The sequence below is a fragment of the Oryctolagus cuniculus genome, chromosome 9, assembly GCF_051225735.1.
Source record: "Oryctolagus cuniculus isolate XC-2025 breed Fujian yellow rabbit chromosome 9, ASM5122573v1, whole genome shotgun sequence".
NCBI lineage: Eukaryota > Metazoa > Chordata > Mammalia > Lagomorpha > Leporidae > Oryctolagus > Oryctolagus cuniculus.
In genome coordinates, this window is record NC_142875.1 from 67,405,507 (window position 1) to 67,422,093 (window position 16,587).

At 41.1% G+C, this 16,587-nt stretch overlaps 1 protein-coding gene and 1 long non-coding RNA gene across 2 annotated transcripts in view; one reads left to right on the plus strand and one right to left on the minus strand.

The window, feature by feature from the left end:
* Positions 1-5,326, plus strand: part of ITM2B (integral membrane protein 2B) — a 30,653-nt gene extending 25,327 nt beyond the window's left edge. The window contains exons 3-6 of the mRNA XM_002720722.5: positions 158-364; positions 2,253-2,363; positions 2,757-2,907; positions 4,582-5,326. Of these exons, the coding sequence (XP_002720768.1) occupies positions 158-364; positions 2,253-2,363; positions 2,757-2,907; positions 4,582-4,667 (555 nt within the window). The 3' untranslated portion in view covers positions 4,668-5,326. The remainder of the gene's footprint in view (positions 1-157; positions 365-2,252; positions 2,364-2,756; positions 2,908-4,581) is intronic.
* Positions 5,327-13,852: 8,526 nt separating this feature from the next.
* Positions 13,853-16,587, minus strand: part of LOC103352131 (uncharacterized) — a 33,646-nt gene continuing 30,911 nt past the window's right edge. The window contains exon 3 of the long non-coding RNA XR_016213278.1: positions 13,853-14,725. This is a non-coding gene — a long non-coding RNA (uncharacterized LOC103352131). The remainder of the gene's footprint in view (positions 14,726-16,587) is intronic.

Consider the following 16,587-nt stretch of genomic DNA (forward strand, 5'->3'; position numbering starts at 1 on the left):
ATGTGCTAACTCTGTAATTAAACTGTCTGACTTGTCATCTAAAAGTAAGAGTTTGCAAGCAAAATGCTACTTAGATAGAGATGGCAGCTTAAGTAATGCTTACATTTAAAAACCTGTCTCTCTCAATTGCTGAAATGAGTGTTGGAATTCTCTGTAGCCAGATGACGTGTACTACTGTGGAATCAAGTACATCAAGGATGATGTCATCTTAAATGAGCCTTCTGCAGATGCCCCAGCCGCTCGCTACCAGACAATTGAAGAGAATATTAAGATCTTTGAGGAGGATGAGGTTGAGTTCATCAGTGTGCCTGTCCCGGAGTTTGCAGACAGTGATCCTGCCAACATTGTTCATGACTTCAACAAGGTAAGTCGTGGATCCAGGGTTATATGCTTTCTGTAGTCTTAATTTCAATCTTTGCTAAATGTTCTGTTTGGTTTTTACTTTAAAATGGACAAGATAAACTGTCGACAATGACTCAGCCTTCTTTGTCTTATTAGTCCTGTCCTTGCCTTACTTATTCTTTTGTTTTTTAGATTTTATTTATTTATTTGAAAGGCAGAATTAGACAGAAAGAGAGATTAGAGGTCTTCCATCTGTTGGTTCGCTCCCCAGCTAGATGCAACAGCCAGGGTGAGCCAGATCAAAGCCCAGAGCCAGGAGCTTCATCCAGGTCTTCCATTCAGGTGCAGGGGCCCAAGTACTTGGGCCACATTCTGCTGCTTTCTCAGGCTCATTAGCAGGGAGCTGGATCATAAGTGGAGCAGCTGAAATTTAAACCACTGCCCATATGGGATGCCAGCATCAAAGGCGGCAACTTCACCCGCTACACCATGACACCAGCCCTGCCTTGTCTATTGTGAAAGCCTACCTCATGCCATTCTGCCATTGCTCGAAAGTTGCTGTTATGTCTTATAGGTACCCACATTTTCTTAAATAACAAATAATTTGTGTTCTCATTTCTTTTTTTTTTTTTTTTTAATTTTTATTTTTTTGACAGGCAGAGTGGACAGTGAGAGAGACAGAGAGAAAGGTCTTCCTTTTTGCCATTGGTTTACCCTCCAGTGGCCAATGCGGCCGGCGCACCACACTGATCCAAAGCCAGGAGCCAGGTGCTTCTCCTGGTCTCCCATGCAGAGCCCAAGAACCTGTGCCATCCTCCACTGCACTCCCAGGCCACAGCAGAGAGCTGGCCTGGAAGAGGGGCAGCTGGGACAGAGTCCGGCGCCCCGACCAGGACTAGAACCTGGTGTGCTGGCACCGCAGGCAGAGGATTAGCCTATTGAGCCACGGCGCCGGGCACTCATTTCTTTATAGCAGTTAAACTTTGTCACTTTTGAACATTTTTACACAATGCAGAGAAGTTGGCTAAATCCTCTACCTAGTTCCAGAATTTTGCCATACTTGCTTCATCTCTTTTTCTCTTATTTAACACATCAATCCTGAATATCTAAGCTGTGTATTTTCCCATGTAACTTCTGTATCACTGTCACATCTAAGAAAATTAACTTGATAACACAGTGTTATTTAATATCTAATTTATATTTAAATTTCCCTAGCAATTTTTGTCCCAATGATTTTTCATTTTTTTCAAACCAGGATTCAGAGATTCAGGAGTTATGTGTTACCTGTGTTTTTTAAGCCTCTGTATAAGCCTGCCACATGTCACTGAAGTTAGTTTTACAAACATTTCATGCGTGGTAAATACATTTGATGAATTTTAAAATAGTTGAAAAATTACTTATGTTAAGATAATAAACATTATCAAAGCAAATAATAATAATAGGTAATAAATCTTTAGGAAAGAGTTAAACAAAACCATGTAACCATCCTAGGCAGTGGTCTTTTTTGGTCTTTTTCAACTGAAGTTTCTCATTGGAACCATAGAACAAAATCATTTAAATAACTTTTTCCATTGCCCTAAGGCTGGTAAGAGAAGTTTAATCTTTATACACGATGGATTGATGCCTTGGAGGGCAGTTGGGCTTATGAGTGGAGGCACTAAATCAGGTGCTAGGTATTTGAAGTTAATATTAATAGATTTTGTTATTACTATAGAAACAAACTCCTGATACAAATATTTCCTCTCATATTCCTACTTCATCCGTGTCCCATCAAATTCTTGATTTGTTGAAATGTATATGATTTACAAAACCTAAACCAACCCATTTTAATGGTACATATTATTCTTGAAAATCCAATTGCTACCTGTCTACAAATAGTAATGCGCAGATATGTATCTCTCTTTTCCCAGAAACTCACGGCCTACTTAGATCTTAACCTGGATAAGTGCTATGTGATCCCTCTGAACACTTCCATTGTCATGCCACCCAGAAACCTGTTGGAGTTGCTTATTAACATCAAGGTATAAACATGCTGAGTTCTATTACGATGTCTTGGAATTCCGTGTTGAAACATTATCCCTAAAAGAGTCCAAATTTCCAAAGTATTAGTAACCATATTACAAAGAAAAGCTAAGACTAATGATTTTTGTTTCTTTTCTTAATGTTTTATGTTTTAAAGTTAAAATACAGTTTCTTAAACTATGATTGTTTTCTTAATTTGCCAGAGACTAAACATTAGCTAACTACTTAATTCTTATGCTATGGATAATATGTAAACAAACAGGCATGGCGATATTCCAACAAAACTGTATAAAAACAGGTGGTAGGTAGGAGTTTCAATCTGTAAGGTTTTTGCCTGTTTTTCTCATGGTATGTCTTAAGATATTCATGTATATTTTCTTGTCTAAATGTAGGCTGGAACCTATTTGCCTCAGTCATACCTGCTTCATGAGCACATGGTTATTACTGATCGCATTGAAAACATCGATCACTTGGGTTTCTTTATTTATCGACTGTGTCATGACAAGGAAACTTACAAACTGCAACGCAGAGACACTATTAAAGGTAATAAAGTGTTGACAGGAAAGTTCATCCCGCTACTTTGTGTAGAGCTAGATTTAGAGGAAATCTAGTCGTCATTACCAAATATGCTTGTCACTGTGAGAAAATAAAATTATATTGTGTCATTACATAATATTTCCATAGAACCATCCGAATTCTAAGTCCACTCCTATTAGAAGAGTCAAGAGGCCCATGTGAAATGCCATTGCCTTGAAATTCTTGTGCCTCCCTTTCCACGTAGCTGTTAGTCCAACTTCCCTTTGGTTCAGGCATACCAAAAGGGTTCTTCTGTTTTAATATTTATTTATTTTTATCTACTTGAAAGAGCAAGAGAGAGACAGAGGCAAAGATAACAATTTTGTATCTGCTGGTTTATTCCACAAATGCCTGTAACACCCAGGGTTGGTCCAAGCTGAAGCTGGGAGCCTGCAACTCCATCCAGTCTCCTGTGTGGGTGACAAGGATCCAAGTACTTAGGCCATCATCCACTGTACCCAAGGTGCATTAGCAGAAAGCTGGATTGCATGTGGAGTAGCTGGGGCTCAAACCAGAAGTCAAGTCTGATATGGTGTGTCTGCTCCTACAAAGATTTTTTTTTTCAAGATTTATTTATTCATTTGAAAGCAGAGTTACAGAGAGAGCTTCCACCCACTGATTGATTCCCTAAATGGCAGCAACAGGCTTAAGCCAGGAGCCTTGAACTTGATCGAGGGTAGCAGAGCCCCAGGTATCTGGGCCATCTTCTGCTTTCCCAGGCACGTTAGCAGGGAGCTGGATAGGATGTGGAGCAGCTGGGACTTGAACTGGCACGTATAATGAGATGCCAGTGCCTCAGGTGGCTTTGCCCATTAGCCACAGCACCATCCCTCCTTATAAAGGTTCTTAATAGCCTGAGAGTCTTGAGACCAGCTCTTCAACTGTATTCTCAGTGTCTGAATTCTGAGCAGGCTCTTTCCCTTTTGGATCATGTTGGGGAATAATCAGTTCAGGTAAATAAGAAATTTGGGTGACAACCTAAGAGCATTGGCAAAACTAATGTTGTAGCTTTGCTGAATCATTTTCATACCTGAAAAATAAAGACAATAGCATCTCCCTATTTCCTTTTAAGATCATTGTAAAAATAAAATGAAAGTAAATGTGACAGAAGTATAGAAAGTGAGACATACCATTCGAATACACTGGTATGATTTCTTTGGAATTGTGTCACCCAGTAAAAGTATTTTTTTCGCTTTTTATTATAAGCACTTTAAGTGCTTATAAGGCTGATGAGTCATATAAAAGCTACTGCTTAATTTCTTAGATTTTAAAGTTATCTCAGTTCATAACTCTTAAGTCAGAGTTACACATATGTTGAAATTTGCCATTTTAGTGGGCAGTTCTGAATTTCCACAAAGACACACATGGTCATGCAAACACACCATAGTCAAAGTGAACAACACTTTCAGTCCCTAACAGTTCATAAATTTGTGAGTAATCTGCATGTAATATTGTTGATATGATCTATTTTAAGACACTTAGTTCAGAAAAGGGGGGAAGTTATTTTCTCTAGTATAAACAAATTCAGTCTGTAAATATTCATGGAATATAGGATGAGATACTTCTATACATCTGTGAGGATTAAGGTGAATAATTACTAAGTGAAAACCAAAAATTTAACAACTTTTCCTTCCCTGACAGGTATTCAGAAACGTGAAGTCAGTGATTGTGTCACAATTCGGCACTTTGAAAACAAATTTGCCGTGGAAACTTTAATTTGTTCTTGAACAGTCAAGAAAACCATTAATGGAGAAAACTTTAATACCACAGCATAACCCCACCCTTTGTATTTTGTGCAGTGATTATTTTTTAAAATCTTCTTTCATGTAAGTAGCAACCAGGGCTTCACTATCTGTCATCTCATTTGACTTCCATTAAAACCATTACCTTTAAAAAATCTTTTCTTCTTTCCAAGTGTGGTGTCTTTTATATTTGAATTAGTAGTTGTATGAAGTCATAGATAATAGCACACTTCACCATAGATCTTAGGTGTTAGGAAGAATTAAAATTTCTTTAAATCATTTATCTGGATTTTTGTTTTAATTATGCATCCTCAAGAGGAGGGGTTATCTAAAGAGTAATCACACATATGCATACGTAAAATGGACCACAGTGACTTACTGGCATTTGTTAGTAGCCCTGTTGCCTGGTTTATTAGAGCATTTGAGCACACATCTTAGTTTTCCTTGAATTAAAATGTGCAGGATTTTCAGTGTTGCATTTAACTATCTAGAGTATAATTTCCACCTTGCTGTTTTAATATCCGCGGCATCTGCTGTAATAATATTTTAGAAAATGTTTGGAATATAAAAAATTACTTGTGTAACTAATTTGTATAACCCATATATGTGCAATGGAATATAAATATCACAAACTTGTTTGACTAGACTGTGTGTTGTTTTTCCCATTAATAAAGCCAAAGAATCATTTGGTTCTTCATATCTTAAGATAATCCACATAAAAGGGAAGGAACTATTTTTTAAAAATCCAGTTCTCTTAGTAAAATCATAGATTTACAAAAATATTTTTTAAAACTACTTAAATAACTAAATCAGATTCTTAATACATACTATTAAAGTAACACTTAAAACTGAACTTTGAATGATGCTGTTTAATATAAAATGCTTTTCTGTTTAGTGGAGGAGCTATATTACTAGAGCCTAACTTTTTTCCCAAGGAGCATAAAATACTATGAACACCCTCCACACCCACCCCAGCTCAGACCTGGTGCAATTTGCTTTATAGTGGTGATTTTTACATTTCTCAAGTTGCTTCCTTTTTGAGATAATTCAGAACCCACAATTCGGAACACTAATAAGTGATTCACTAAAAATTTCTAAGACAAAAATAGCTCATTTCTGACTTCAGAAGGTAAAAATTTTTTAAACTTAAAAAAACTCTAGAAACCAGTTCTAGTTCACAGGAATATTATTCGACTCCTGACTCCTGGTTTCACTTCATAGCTTTTGGCCAGCCAGGTGGATGTTTATTTGATAATTTGTCTTAGACGACAACATTTTCCAATAAAATGAGAGTTTGTTTTCCTTCCCTTGCAGGCTCTTAAAATGTCATGGTTTTTCAGAGAGCTATGAACATTTAGGAGCACATTACACACTCCACAAATACTTAGCATTATTCATGTTCCTGACAATAAGTGTTGAAGGTACATCAGTCTAGTGAGTCTGGTTGATATCCAGCAAGGTACAACACATATGGTTGGTACTGAGGGGAGAGAACAGGTCCAGAACCCTTAGGAGGCTTGAGAAGGTTTTAGAATATGACCAGGTCACAGAAGACCTCGTTCACCAAACCATGGCCACTGTTGGAGGTTTGTATTTTTAGAAAGAGCATATTAGTTTCTCTTTTTCCATTGTTGTAGTAATGCTGTGTTCAGGTACCAGAACTACAGATAGCTCCAGGATCTCACTGGCTTCTCACAATAGTGTTGTCTCCCAGGGACCCAGACTCATACTTCACTACAAAACAATGACTTCATTAGAATTTTTAAAGGTTCTTATATAATTCTTGAGCAAAATACATTTTAAAACATTTACAGTTATTGATTTGGCCAGATTGGTCTAACTTGATATCTATGATTTTACTTTATTTTTAACTACAGTTATGATAATTTCCCTTACTTAGCATCAAGTGAATGTCAAGTACCCATCTCACCCAAGCTTGGTGATTTAGGTGTGTCCCTGGAATGTTGGAACTTAGGATACCCTGTGAACTCATGTACCATTCTGGAGACTGCGGTCTTGATGTGGCTTGAAAATAACCAGAGGGTGAGTGAAATGACCGAGAAGCAAACATGCTGAGAGGCTCCCCATTCTCCTGGCGGGTTTCTAGGAGATTGAGCTATCCTTCCCTGTCCTTGGAGTGCTGTCACAAAATCTCATAGATGAAATAGTTTATAAACAATGGAAATTGACTTCTCACAGTTCTGAAGACTGCAAAAGTCCAGGATCAAGGTGCCTGTGCATTCAGTGTCTGGCGAGGGTCTGCTTTCTCACGGGTGGCCAGCCATCCCCTCTGTGATCCCCACAGGGCACAACTCTGCGGGGCTTCTTAGAGGAGTCCATCCCATTTCTGAGAGCTCCGTCCTGATCTAACCCTGTGTTAGTACCATCAGCCCGGGAATTGGGATTTCAAGATGAATTTGGGGTTACACAAGCATTTGGACCACAGGAAGTCCCATAAGGTACCCCATCTTATGTGTATGTTTACAAAAGATAACTCTCATCCTTCTTTGCAGCACGTTCTATTCTGTTGCACTGATTAGAAAACATTGAAGATAAGATTATAGGAATCTTAGCAAGTTGTTAGGACCCTGACCCCGATTGCCTATCTGTTACGTGGGAGTGAGACTCTGACCCAAAGGGCTGATAAATAGAATAATGAAAACTGCTTTGTACAGCTCTCCAATTCATAGTTTCTGTGAGCCTTATTGCTACTATGGTAGCGGTAAACAAAGTGGCACTCTTTTTAAAAATGTTTATGTATTTGAAAGGCAGAGCAACAGAGGATGTGAGAAGTCTTCCATCCACTGGTTCACTCCCTAAATGCCCACAACAGCTCAGGCTGGGCCAGGCTTAAGCCAGGAACCTGGAACTCCATCTGGGTCTCACTTGAGCGGCAGGGACTCAAGTACATGAACTATCATCAACTGTCTTCCACGCACATGAGCAGGAAGCTGGATCAGAAGTAGAGCAGCTGGGACTTGAACCGGACACTCCAATATGGGATGTCGGTGTCCCAAGCAGTGGCTTCCCTAGTTGTATGTCACAATACCTGCCTCCTGACTTTGGTTTTTGATGTGCAACTTCTCATTTCTGTTTTGCCAGGATCCCTTTATTATATTCTCCACACTCAGTAAATGGAATGAAAAAAAAAAAACCAACCCACGTACTCTTCTAAATGATGTCCTTGTGTCAAATAACAGAGGTAGGAGTAAAGGACTTAAATTCAAAGTCAGTTTAATGCAGATGAAAAGCAAATGGGTTATTGGAAAATAAAAGGTCCTGATTATGCATTTGGGGTTTGAGTTAATACTGGCAGAATCTATAAGATACTGCTGAGATTACTTCACTAGAGTCCCTCTTACACCTAAGAAAGAATTTGTTGCCCAGAATTATACAGATCCTACTCTGCGTTGATGCCAACCCTTGCATGTTTAACTCTTTGGGACTTAGTGTCCTAGCAGAGGACTTCATGTTGTGTCTTTATGAATAGAGGGCAGTTCTTCATCTCCAAGGTGCTGGCTTTCTTCTGTCTCGTTTGTGATTAATACTTTGAGAAAAGAGGCATGGTTTAGTCTTAGCTCTCTGGCTGTTGGTCATTTTAGGCCTTTATCTTAGTGAAAACCATTATGAAGAACACCAAGACTTTTTAATAAAAATGTATTAATTTTTAAGCCATAAATTAAAATATTTCCTGATAATGTTCAGGTAACCAGTTGTGGAATGTAGATCCCACACTATTTCTTCAGCCTTCTGCACATTGGTCCTAAGAAGCAGAATGTGTGGAAGAGGGCTCTTCAGAGCTCAAAATTTCGTCCTAGAGTGGGTGCTTAGCTTAGCAGTTATGATGCTGATTTGAGAAGCCTGTGTCCCACAGTAGAGTTCCTGAGTTTGATTCCAGGCTCTGGCTCCAGATTCCAGCTTCCTGTACTTGCAGACTTTGGGAGGCAACAGTGATGGTCAAGCAGCTGGGTTCCTGCCACCATGTGGGAGATCTTGAGTGAGTTCCAGGCTTCCTGCTTTGTCCCTGTCCCTGTCTTGGCCATTGCAGACATTGGCGAGTGAAGCAGCAGATGGGCATCTTCTCTGCTTTGTGTATTTTGTAAGTTGTGTGTGTGTAGCCAAAGCCAGGACCCCAGGACTCCCATCAGTAGTTTTGCACAACAAATGAGCTGCTTTGCCTAATTTGTTAGTATGCCCCTGTTGGGAAGCAGAAAGCAGACTCAGAAGAACTCTGTGAATACCAGGCAAAAAATGGATCTAGTAAATCCCCACCTATGTAGAGACAGGATTGGTTTTCCATTTGAGCACAAATATGGGAAGTTCTTAAAACATTTCCTAAAGCATAATTAGCCCACTACAAGTTTAGTTGCTAGAACAGCTTTTAATCAACTAGAGGACATTCTAGTTCCACCCCCAGTTATCAGATAACCAACTCCTACTAGCAGCCTTGCTGAGGTGGTCAGGAAGGTGAAACTGTGGAATCTAAGCTGTTTCCTGAAGCAGTCTCTAGATTCCATCGCTGGAGATGGAATGGAGCACTAGAGAATGACTCTCCCACGAATGCCTTCTCAGAAATAGGACTTACTGTTCTCTTGACTGTTGTTAGGATTGATTGAAAAATGTCCAGGGCTGGCTCTGTGGCTGTTAGTTAGCCCTACCCAGGCTAGACCCTAAAGACCACTTCAAGTGCAAGGGTGGGCAAAAATGATGACTAGGACTTGCTTAAGATCTCTTAACACAGCTCATGTGCAATGCAAAGAATAAGGGAATCGTTGAGGGCCACCTTTCCCTTGGCCTCCCTTGTTTTCTCCTAGAGGCTCCTCTAGAATTGGTGGTCTCTACAGCCTACAAGGACTGCAATCACCAGGAAAGACTAGCATAGAACCTGTGCTTCACCTCTCTGGGCCTCCCCATACCCCAGCCATTCAACAACCAGAAGCAGCCTATTCTCCCTTATTCTGCACAGTGAGCTGGGTCAGCAGGGCTCATGGCCAGGTATCCTTGTAGCTGTGACAGTCGCTCCTCACTGTGCCTGTGCTCTGAGGCTTTGTTCTTCCTGCCCATGGCCTGCCACACTGCCTTATTTTCCTCCATGTTGCTGTTCACCATCTGGCGTATATGTGTATTTATTTTTGTGTTTGTTTATTGTCTGTCTCTCAAGTAAAAGGAAAATTTCCTAAAGAGAAAAACTTCATTCTTCCTGTTCATACTGCACCTCCAGCACCTAAAACCAGCACCTGGCACATATTACATACTCAATAAATATATTTAATGAATTTCTTTCAGTGTCTTTAATATGGTTCTTTGTATCTCCTTTAAAAAAATCATAGAGTTTATTGGCTGCTGACATCAAACAAAACCAAGCTCTCATTTTGGCTTTTTTCTTCTCTTAGTTTCATAATTTTATTTGGGGTTTGGAATGGCCACAAGAATGCAAGTTAGGTACACCCCAGATTTGGTACTAGTTAGGTTGCCAAGTTAAAAAAGTGAGGGGGGCTGCTGGCATTGTGGAGCAGGTTAAGCTGCTGGTTGCAACGCCAGCATCCCATATCAGAGCACCGATTTGAATCCCACCTGCTCTGCTTCCGATCCAACTTCCTAGTGATGCTCCTGAGAAAGCAGCAAGAAGATGGCTTGCATGCCTGGGCCCCTGTCACTCATGTGAGAGACCTGGATAGAGTTCCGGGTTGTGGCTTTGGTCTGGTAGAGTCACAGCCACAGCCATTTGGAGAGTGAACTGGCAGATGATTCTCTCTCTCTCTCTCTCTCTCTCACTGCCTTTTTTTTTTAAAGTATTAAGTTCTTTTTTTTTCTTTTTTTTTTGTTTGTTATATAGTTTTTTTTTTATTTAATAAATGTGAATTTACAAAGTGTAACTTTTATATTGTGTGGCTCCCTGCCCTCTCCGGTGGCCCTCCCATCTCCCACTCCCTCTCCCATCCTGCCCTTCATCGAGTTTCATTTTCAATTACCTTCATATATTGTAGATCAACTTAGTAAATACTAAGCAAGGATTTCAACAGGCTGTACTCACACAACCGCACAAGGTATAGGGTATTGTTCAACTAGTAGTGTTGTTTTTAAGTTTCATAGTAAAACACATTAAGGACAGAGATCCTACATGGGGAGCATGTACCCAGTGACTCCTGTTGTTGATTTAACAATTGGCACTCTTATTTATGACGTCAGCAATCACCCGAGACTCTTGCTATGAGCTGTGTAGGCTATGGAAGCCCCTTGAGCTCACCGACTTTGAACTTGTTTAGTCAAGGCCGTATCACAGTGGAGGTTCCTTCCTCCCTTCAGAGAAAGGCGCCTCTCTCCTTGATGGCCTGTTCCTTCTGCTGGGGTCTTGTTCACTAGGATCTTTCATTTAGATTGTTTTTTGCCACCGTGTCATGGCTTTCCATGTCGGTCTCACTGCCTTTCAAATCAATAATTTTTTTTTTTAGAAAAAGGGAGTTGTACATTGTGTGTTCAGTAGAAAGAGGAGAAGTTAACCTATTCCTAACTTTCTGAAGTTCAAATTACCTCTAATATAGGGGTCTCTTGAACGTGATGGTATAGAATCACACTGGAGAAAAAACATGGCCAAGGGTGTTGAAATTCAGACTGCTATGCAAGGAAAAGGCCTTTGGGAGACAGCATTTTTAGACTCCCTGTATGTGGGTATCTGGATGGATTTGCATAGTACAGAGACTCAGAAATCATAAGCGGCTTCTTGCTGATTTAGTCTAACAAACAATTCTATCTAATGTTTAGTATATCGGATACTGACTTCAAGTACGTCAACCTAATTCTGTTTTTGAAAAAGTCCACATTGTCATTATAGTAAGGCGTTTTCTTCCAGGTGACCCAGAACATCCGATTTCCTTGTGGTCAATAAATAATGTGGGATGAGCAGCCATGTGTGCAGATTCCAGCACTGAGCTTTGCCCTAAAGGACTTGCCAAGTTTTATCTGCCTGAGACTCTTGGCTGAAAGCAGAATAGTAAACTTGAATCTGTCTGTACGTCTTGCTTCCAGTGGAAGAATGGATGCTGACTAATAAGACTGGTTTTTGTGCATCTCCTTTTGTAACATGGGAGAGGCTTACATTGATCATGTCATATTTTGACAGCATATTTGATATTATGTCTGATATTGTTGTCAGAGGGATCAGGCAGGCTTGGAGGGTTGTATACCTTAGATATGTAGCTCATCCTCCCCAAATACCTAAAAAAATATGGTCAGGAAGGTGGTTATTATGGGTCCTGCCAGTATCAGAGCATTCCACCGATTAAAATCTGGGCAGAAATAATAGAGAAAAAGAAGAGGAATGAGGTTTTTTTTTTTTTTTTTTAACATTTGTTTATGTACTTGAAAGTCAAGAGTTACACAGAGAAAGAAGGAGAGGCAGAGAGAGAGAGGTCCTCCAACCATTGCTTCAGCCCCCAATTGGCCACAACAGCCGGAGCTGCACTAATCCGGAGCCAGGAGCCTCTTCTGGGTCTCTCAAGCGGGTGCAGGGGCCCAAGCACTTGGGCCATCCTCCACTGCCCTCCCAGGCCACAGCAGAGAGCCGGATAGGAAATAGAGCAGCTGGGACTCGAACTGGCGCCCACATGGGATGCTGGCACTGCAGGCAGCGGCTCCACCTGCTAGGCCACAGCGCCAGCCCCGAGGAGTGAGTTTTTGAAGTGGCTGAGTTTACATAAGACTGAATCTGTAAAATCAAAAATGTATGTGGATCCTGTGAAGGATTCTGTTCAAGTGAACAAGTCTGGTGCAGATCAACTTAGCACAGGGAATTTGGCCAAGGAGGGGCAGGGCCACCTCTAGTTGATCACAAAGCCACACTCATAGGACATTACAGAGAAGAAGAATGGAAACCAGATGGAAAAGTCACAGGTGGAATTCAGATCACCAATAGCTACCACAACAAAAGACACCAACTCCATGTGAAGAAACTTACCTGGCTCAGTGTTGAGACTCTGTCAGTAAAGTTCACTTAAAACGGTGAGCTTAAGGCAACTTGCAACCTGCTGACCTGTCTCTCTCAAAGAATCAACCCTTAGCCAGAAAATGAAAGGTTTTTTCTCCTGTGGGCCATGGGAGGGTACTTAAGAAAGCTACAAAAATAAGCTTATCTGGGGGCAAAACAATGTTGAAATCCACACACCTCAAGGATCTTCAAAAATTCATAGAAAATGCATATTGTGAAAAAGCTATGTATGGATCTCAAAAATTTGAAGGATTACTTGTTTATTTAAAAGATAGATCAACAAGCGAGGGAAAGAGAGATCTTCCTTCCACTTGTTGACTCCCCAAATGGCTATTGCAGCCATCTGGGGGAGGCAAAGCCAAGAACCAGGAACTCCATCCTGGTCTCCCACTTGGATGGCAGGGGTCCAAGTACTTGGACCATCATCTGCTGCTTTCCCAGGCACATTAGCAAGAAGCTTGATCAGAAGCAGAGTAGTCAGTACTTGAAGCAGAACTTCAATATGGGATGTGGGTGTCACAAACAGCAGCTTAACTCACCACACCATAACCCTACACTTCTATTAATTTCATTGTCCACGGGCTTTTTGAAGGACCCCTATGGGTTACCCAGAAGCTTTGGACTTCCTGGAATGATCTTAAAAATTCCAAAGCTTCCGGCTGGCGCCGCAGCTCACTAGACTAATCCTTTGCCTGCGGTGCTGTCACCCCGGGTTCTAGTCCCGGTTGGGGTGCCAGATTCTGTCCCAGTTGCTCCTCTTCCAGTCCAGCTCTCTGCTGTGGCCCGGGAGTGCAGTGGAGGATGGCCCAAGTGCTTGGGCCCTGCACCTGCATGGGAGACCAGGAGAAGCACCTGGCTCCTGGCTTCGGATCAGTGCGGTGCGCCAGCCATAGTGGCCATTTTGGGGGTGAATCAATGGAAGGAATACCTTTGTCTCTGCCTCTCGCTCTCACTGTCTAACTCTGCCTGTCAAAAAAAATTAAAAAAAAAAATTCCACAGTTTCCAGCAATGACTTTGAAACAATTTTCAACATTACTGACCCACCCAGCCAATCCTAGATGTGCAGGTGGTATGGTTCCATGGTCATCAGAATAGAGAAGCCAGAGAGCAGAGCAGGGGACACCAGGAAGAGAAGAGGCATTTTTGCCTATGGGCATTCCCTTTTCGTTTTTCGAAGATCACAAACACTTTTGACATTTTATTAGGGAAATTTCAAACATAGACACAAAAGTTGAAACATTTCTTTGATAAACTCAGCTTTATCTACTAGCAGTATTTTTCTTTCTCATTTCATATATGCTCCATTATTTTATTCTATTATTTCTACTGGAATATTTAGAGCAAATTCCAAACATCATATCAATTCACTCATAAATACTATAATATATCTATTTTCTTTTTAAAACAAAATCACAACACTATTATTTTTATCCTCAACAAAATTAACAATAATAATTTTATATAATTCATATGTAAATCAGTGTTCAGTTTTCCTCAGTGTTCAGATTTTTTTCAGTTGGCTGAAAAACTACTTTTTTTCCCCCAGTGAGTTTGTTTGAATTGGGCTTCAAGCAATGTCCACACTTTGCATTTGGCTGCTGTATAACTCAAGCCAATTTTAATTAAAAAATTGGGTCATGTGTTCTGTGAAACTTCCTGTGTTCTGGATTTTTCTGATTGAATCTTCATGATGTCATTTTATTTTATTTTTTAAAGATATATTTTCTTTATTTGAAAGGCAGAGTTACAGAGAGAGAGAGAGAGAGAGAGAGAGAGAGGTCTTCCATCCGCTGGTTCACTCCCAAGATGGCTGAGCAGATCCAGAGCCAAGAGCTTCTTCTGGAACTCCCACATGGATGCAGGAGCCCAAAGACTTGGGATATTCTTTGCTGCTTTCCCAGGCAAATCAGCAGAGAGCTGGATTGGAAGTGGAGCAGCCAGGACTTGAACTGGCACCCACATGGTTTGCTGGGGCTTTAAACCTCTGTGCCACAGTGCCTTCCCATGATGTCATCTTAATGTTCTTGTAGCCTCTATGTTTTTTGTGAAGAGATAGATCTGAAAGGGAGATTCAATTCAGGTTATTATTTATTTTTAAATGTATTTCATTAGCTGTGCTACAATATTTCTGTTGCATCATATCCATAGAAAATGATGTTCAGCTTAATTAATGGGTTCATGTAGGTTTATAGAAATGAAATTTTAAATTTTTGATCATGAATGTAGTATGTTCATAGTTAAAATTGAGAAAACAACAAAAAAGAAAATAAAAAGCAAATGTATTACCACAATGCAAAGATGACTACTCTCTACAGTAGATATATGCTTCTCCAGTTTTCTCTGTTTTGGTTGATCAGTTTAAAAACTTCCTCCTCTCTCTTATCAGACTCAGGTTGCCCTTTTATTTATTAATACTAAAATTTATTTTCATTATTTGAAAGTCAAAACATCAGAGATACCTCTATCTAATGGTTCACGCTCCAAATGCCCCCCCCCCCCCATAGTCATGGCTGAGCCAGGCCAAAATCAGGAACCTGGAACTCCTCTGGGTCTCCCAGGATCCAATTACTTGGGCAATCACAGGAAGTAGAATCTGAAGTGGAAGCAGAGGTGGAATTCTAACCCAGGCACTCTGATATAGGATGCAGACATCTCAAGTGGCAGCTTAACCATGGCACCACAATGCCCACCCTCCTACCCTTTTTTTTTTTTTTTTGACAGGCAGAGTGTACAGCGAGAGAGAGAGAGACAGAGAGAAAGGTCCTCCTTTTTGCCATGGGTTCACCCTCCAATGGCCGCCGCTGCCGGCTCACTGCGCCGATCCGAAGCCAGGAGCCAGGCACTTCCTCCTGGTCTCCCATGGGGTGCAGGGCCCAAGCACTTGGGCCATCCTCCACTGCACTCCCTGGCCACAGCAGAGAGCTGGCCTGGAAGAGGGGCAACCAGGACAGAATCCGGCGCCCCGACCGGGACTAGAACCCGGTGTGCCGGCGCCTCAGGCGGAGGATTAACCTAGTGAGCTGCAGCGCTGCCCCCCCCCCTTTATTTTAAAGATTTATTTATTTATTTGAAAGTCAGAGTTACACAGAGAAAGGAGAGACAGAGAGAGAGATTGGCCAGAGCTGCACCAATCCGAAGCCAGGAGCCAGGAACTTCTTTCAGGTCTCCCACACAGTGCAGGGGCCCAAGGACTTGGGTCATCCTCTACTGCTATCCCAGGCCATAGCAGAGAGCTTGATCGGAAGAGGAGCAGCCAGGTCTCGAACCTGTGCCCATATGGGATGCTGGCGCTTCAGGCCAGGGTGTTAACCCGCTGCGCCACAGTGCCGGCCTCCCTTGCTACCCTTTTAAATATTATCCAGTAAGCCCTTAGGTTGCTCACTATATTGGGAAGCTTATTGTATTGTGATTTTGGAATGAAGAAGGGAGGGGAAGGAAAATATACAGTTTGAGCATCTTCTGTGTGGCAATTGCTCTTAAGTTACTTTTTACTTACCTTCACAGTGACCTTGTCAGAGGTATTACATTTCCCATTTACAGGAGAGGAGTTTGAAACTCAGACCTCCTGGAGGGTTTAACTCTGAGTCCAAAGTATCTTAGAATTCTGATTCCAAGTCCAAAGTCCCAACCTTTGTTTCCTTCCTGAATGTGTGATTTCCTGATATGAAACAAGTCCAATCTATCTGGCCAGTTAAGAATGTACTTGATGGATGTGAAAAAACTTAACAGTTGCTTCAAAGGCTTGAGAGACTTTATTTGCTACTTACCCAGGCAAATTTATTTAAGTATATGAAAACAAAAATACAGAAAGGTCTTCATTTTTGTGGAATAAAATAAAGGGGGGTTTTCAGGGCCAGCATTGCAGTGCAGTGAGTGAAGTTGCTCCCTGCTGTATCAGAGCACCTGTTTGGGTACCAGCT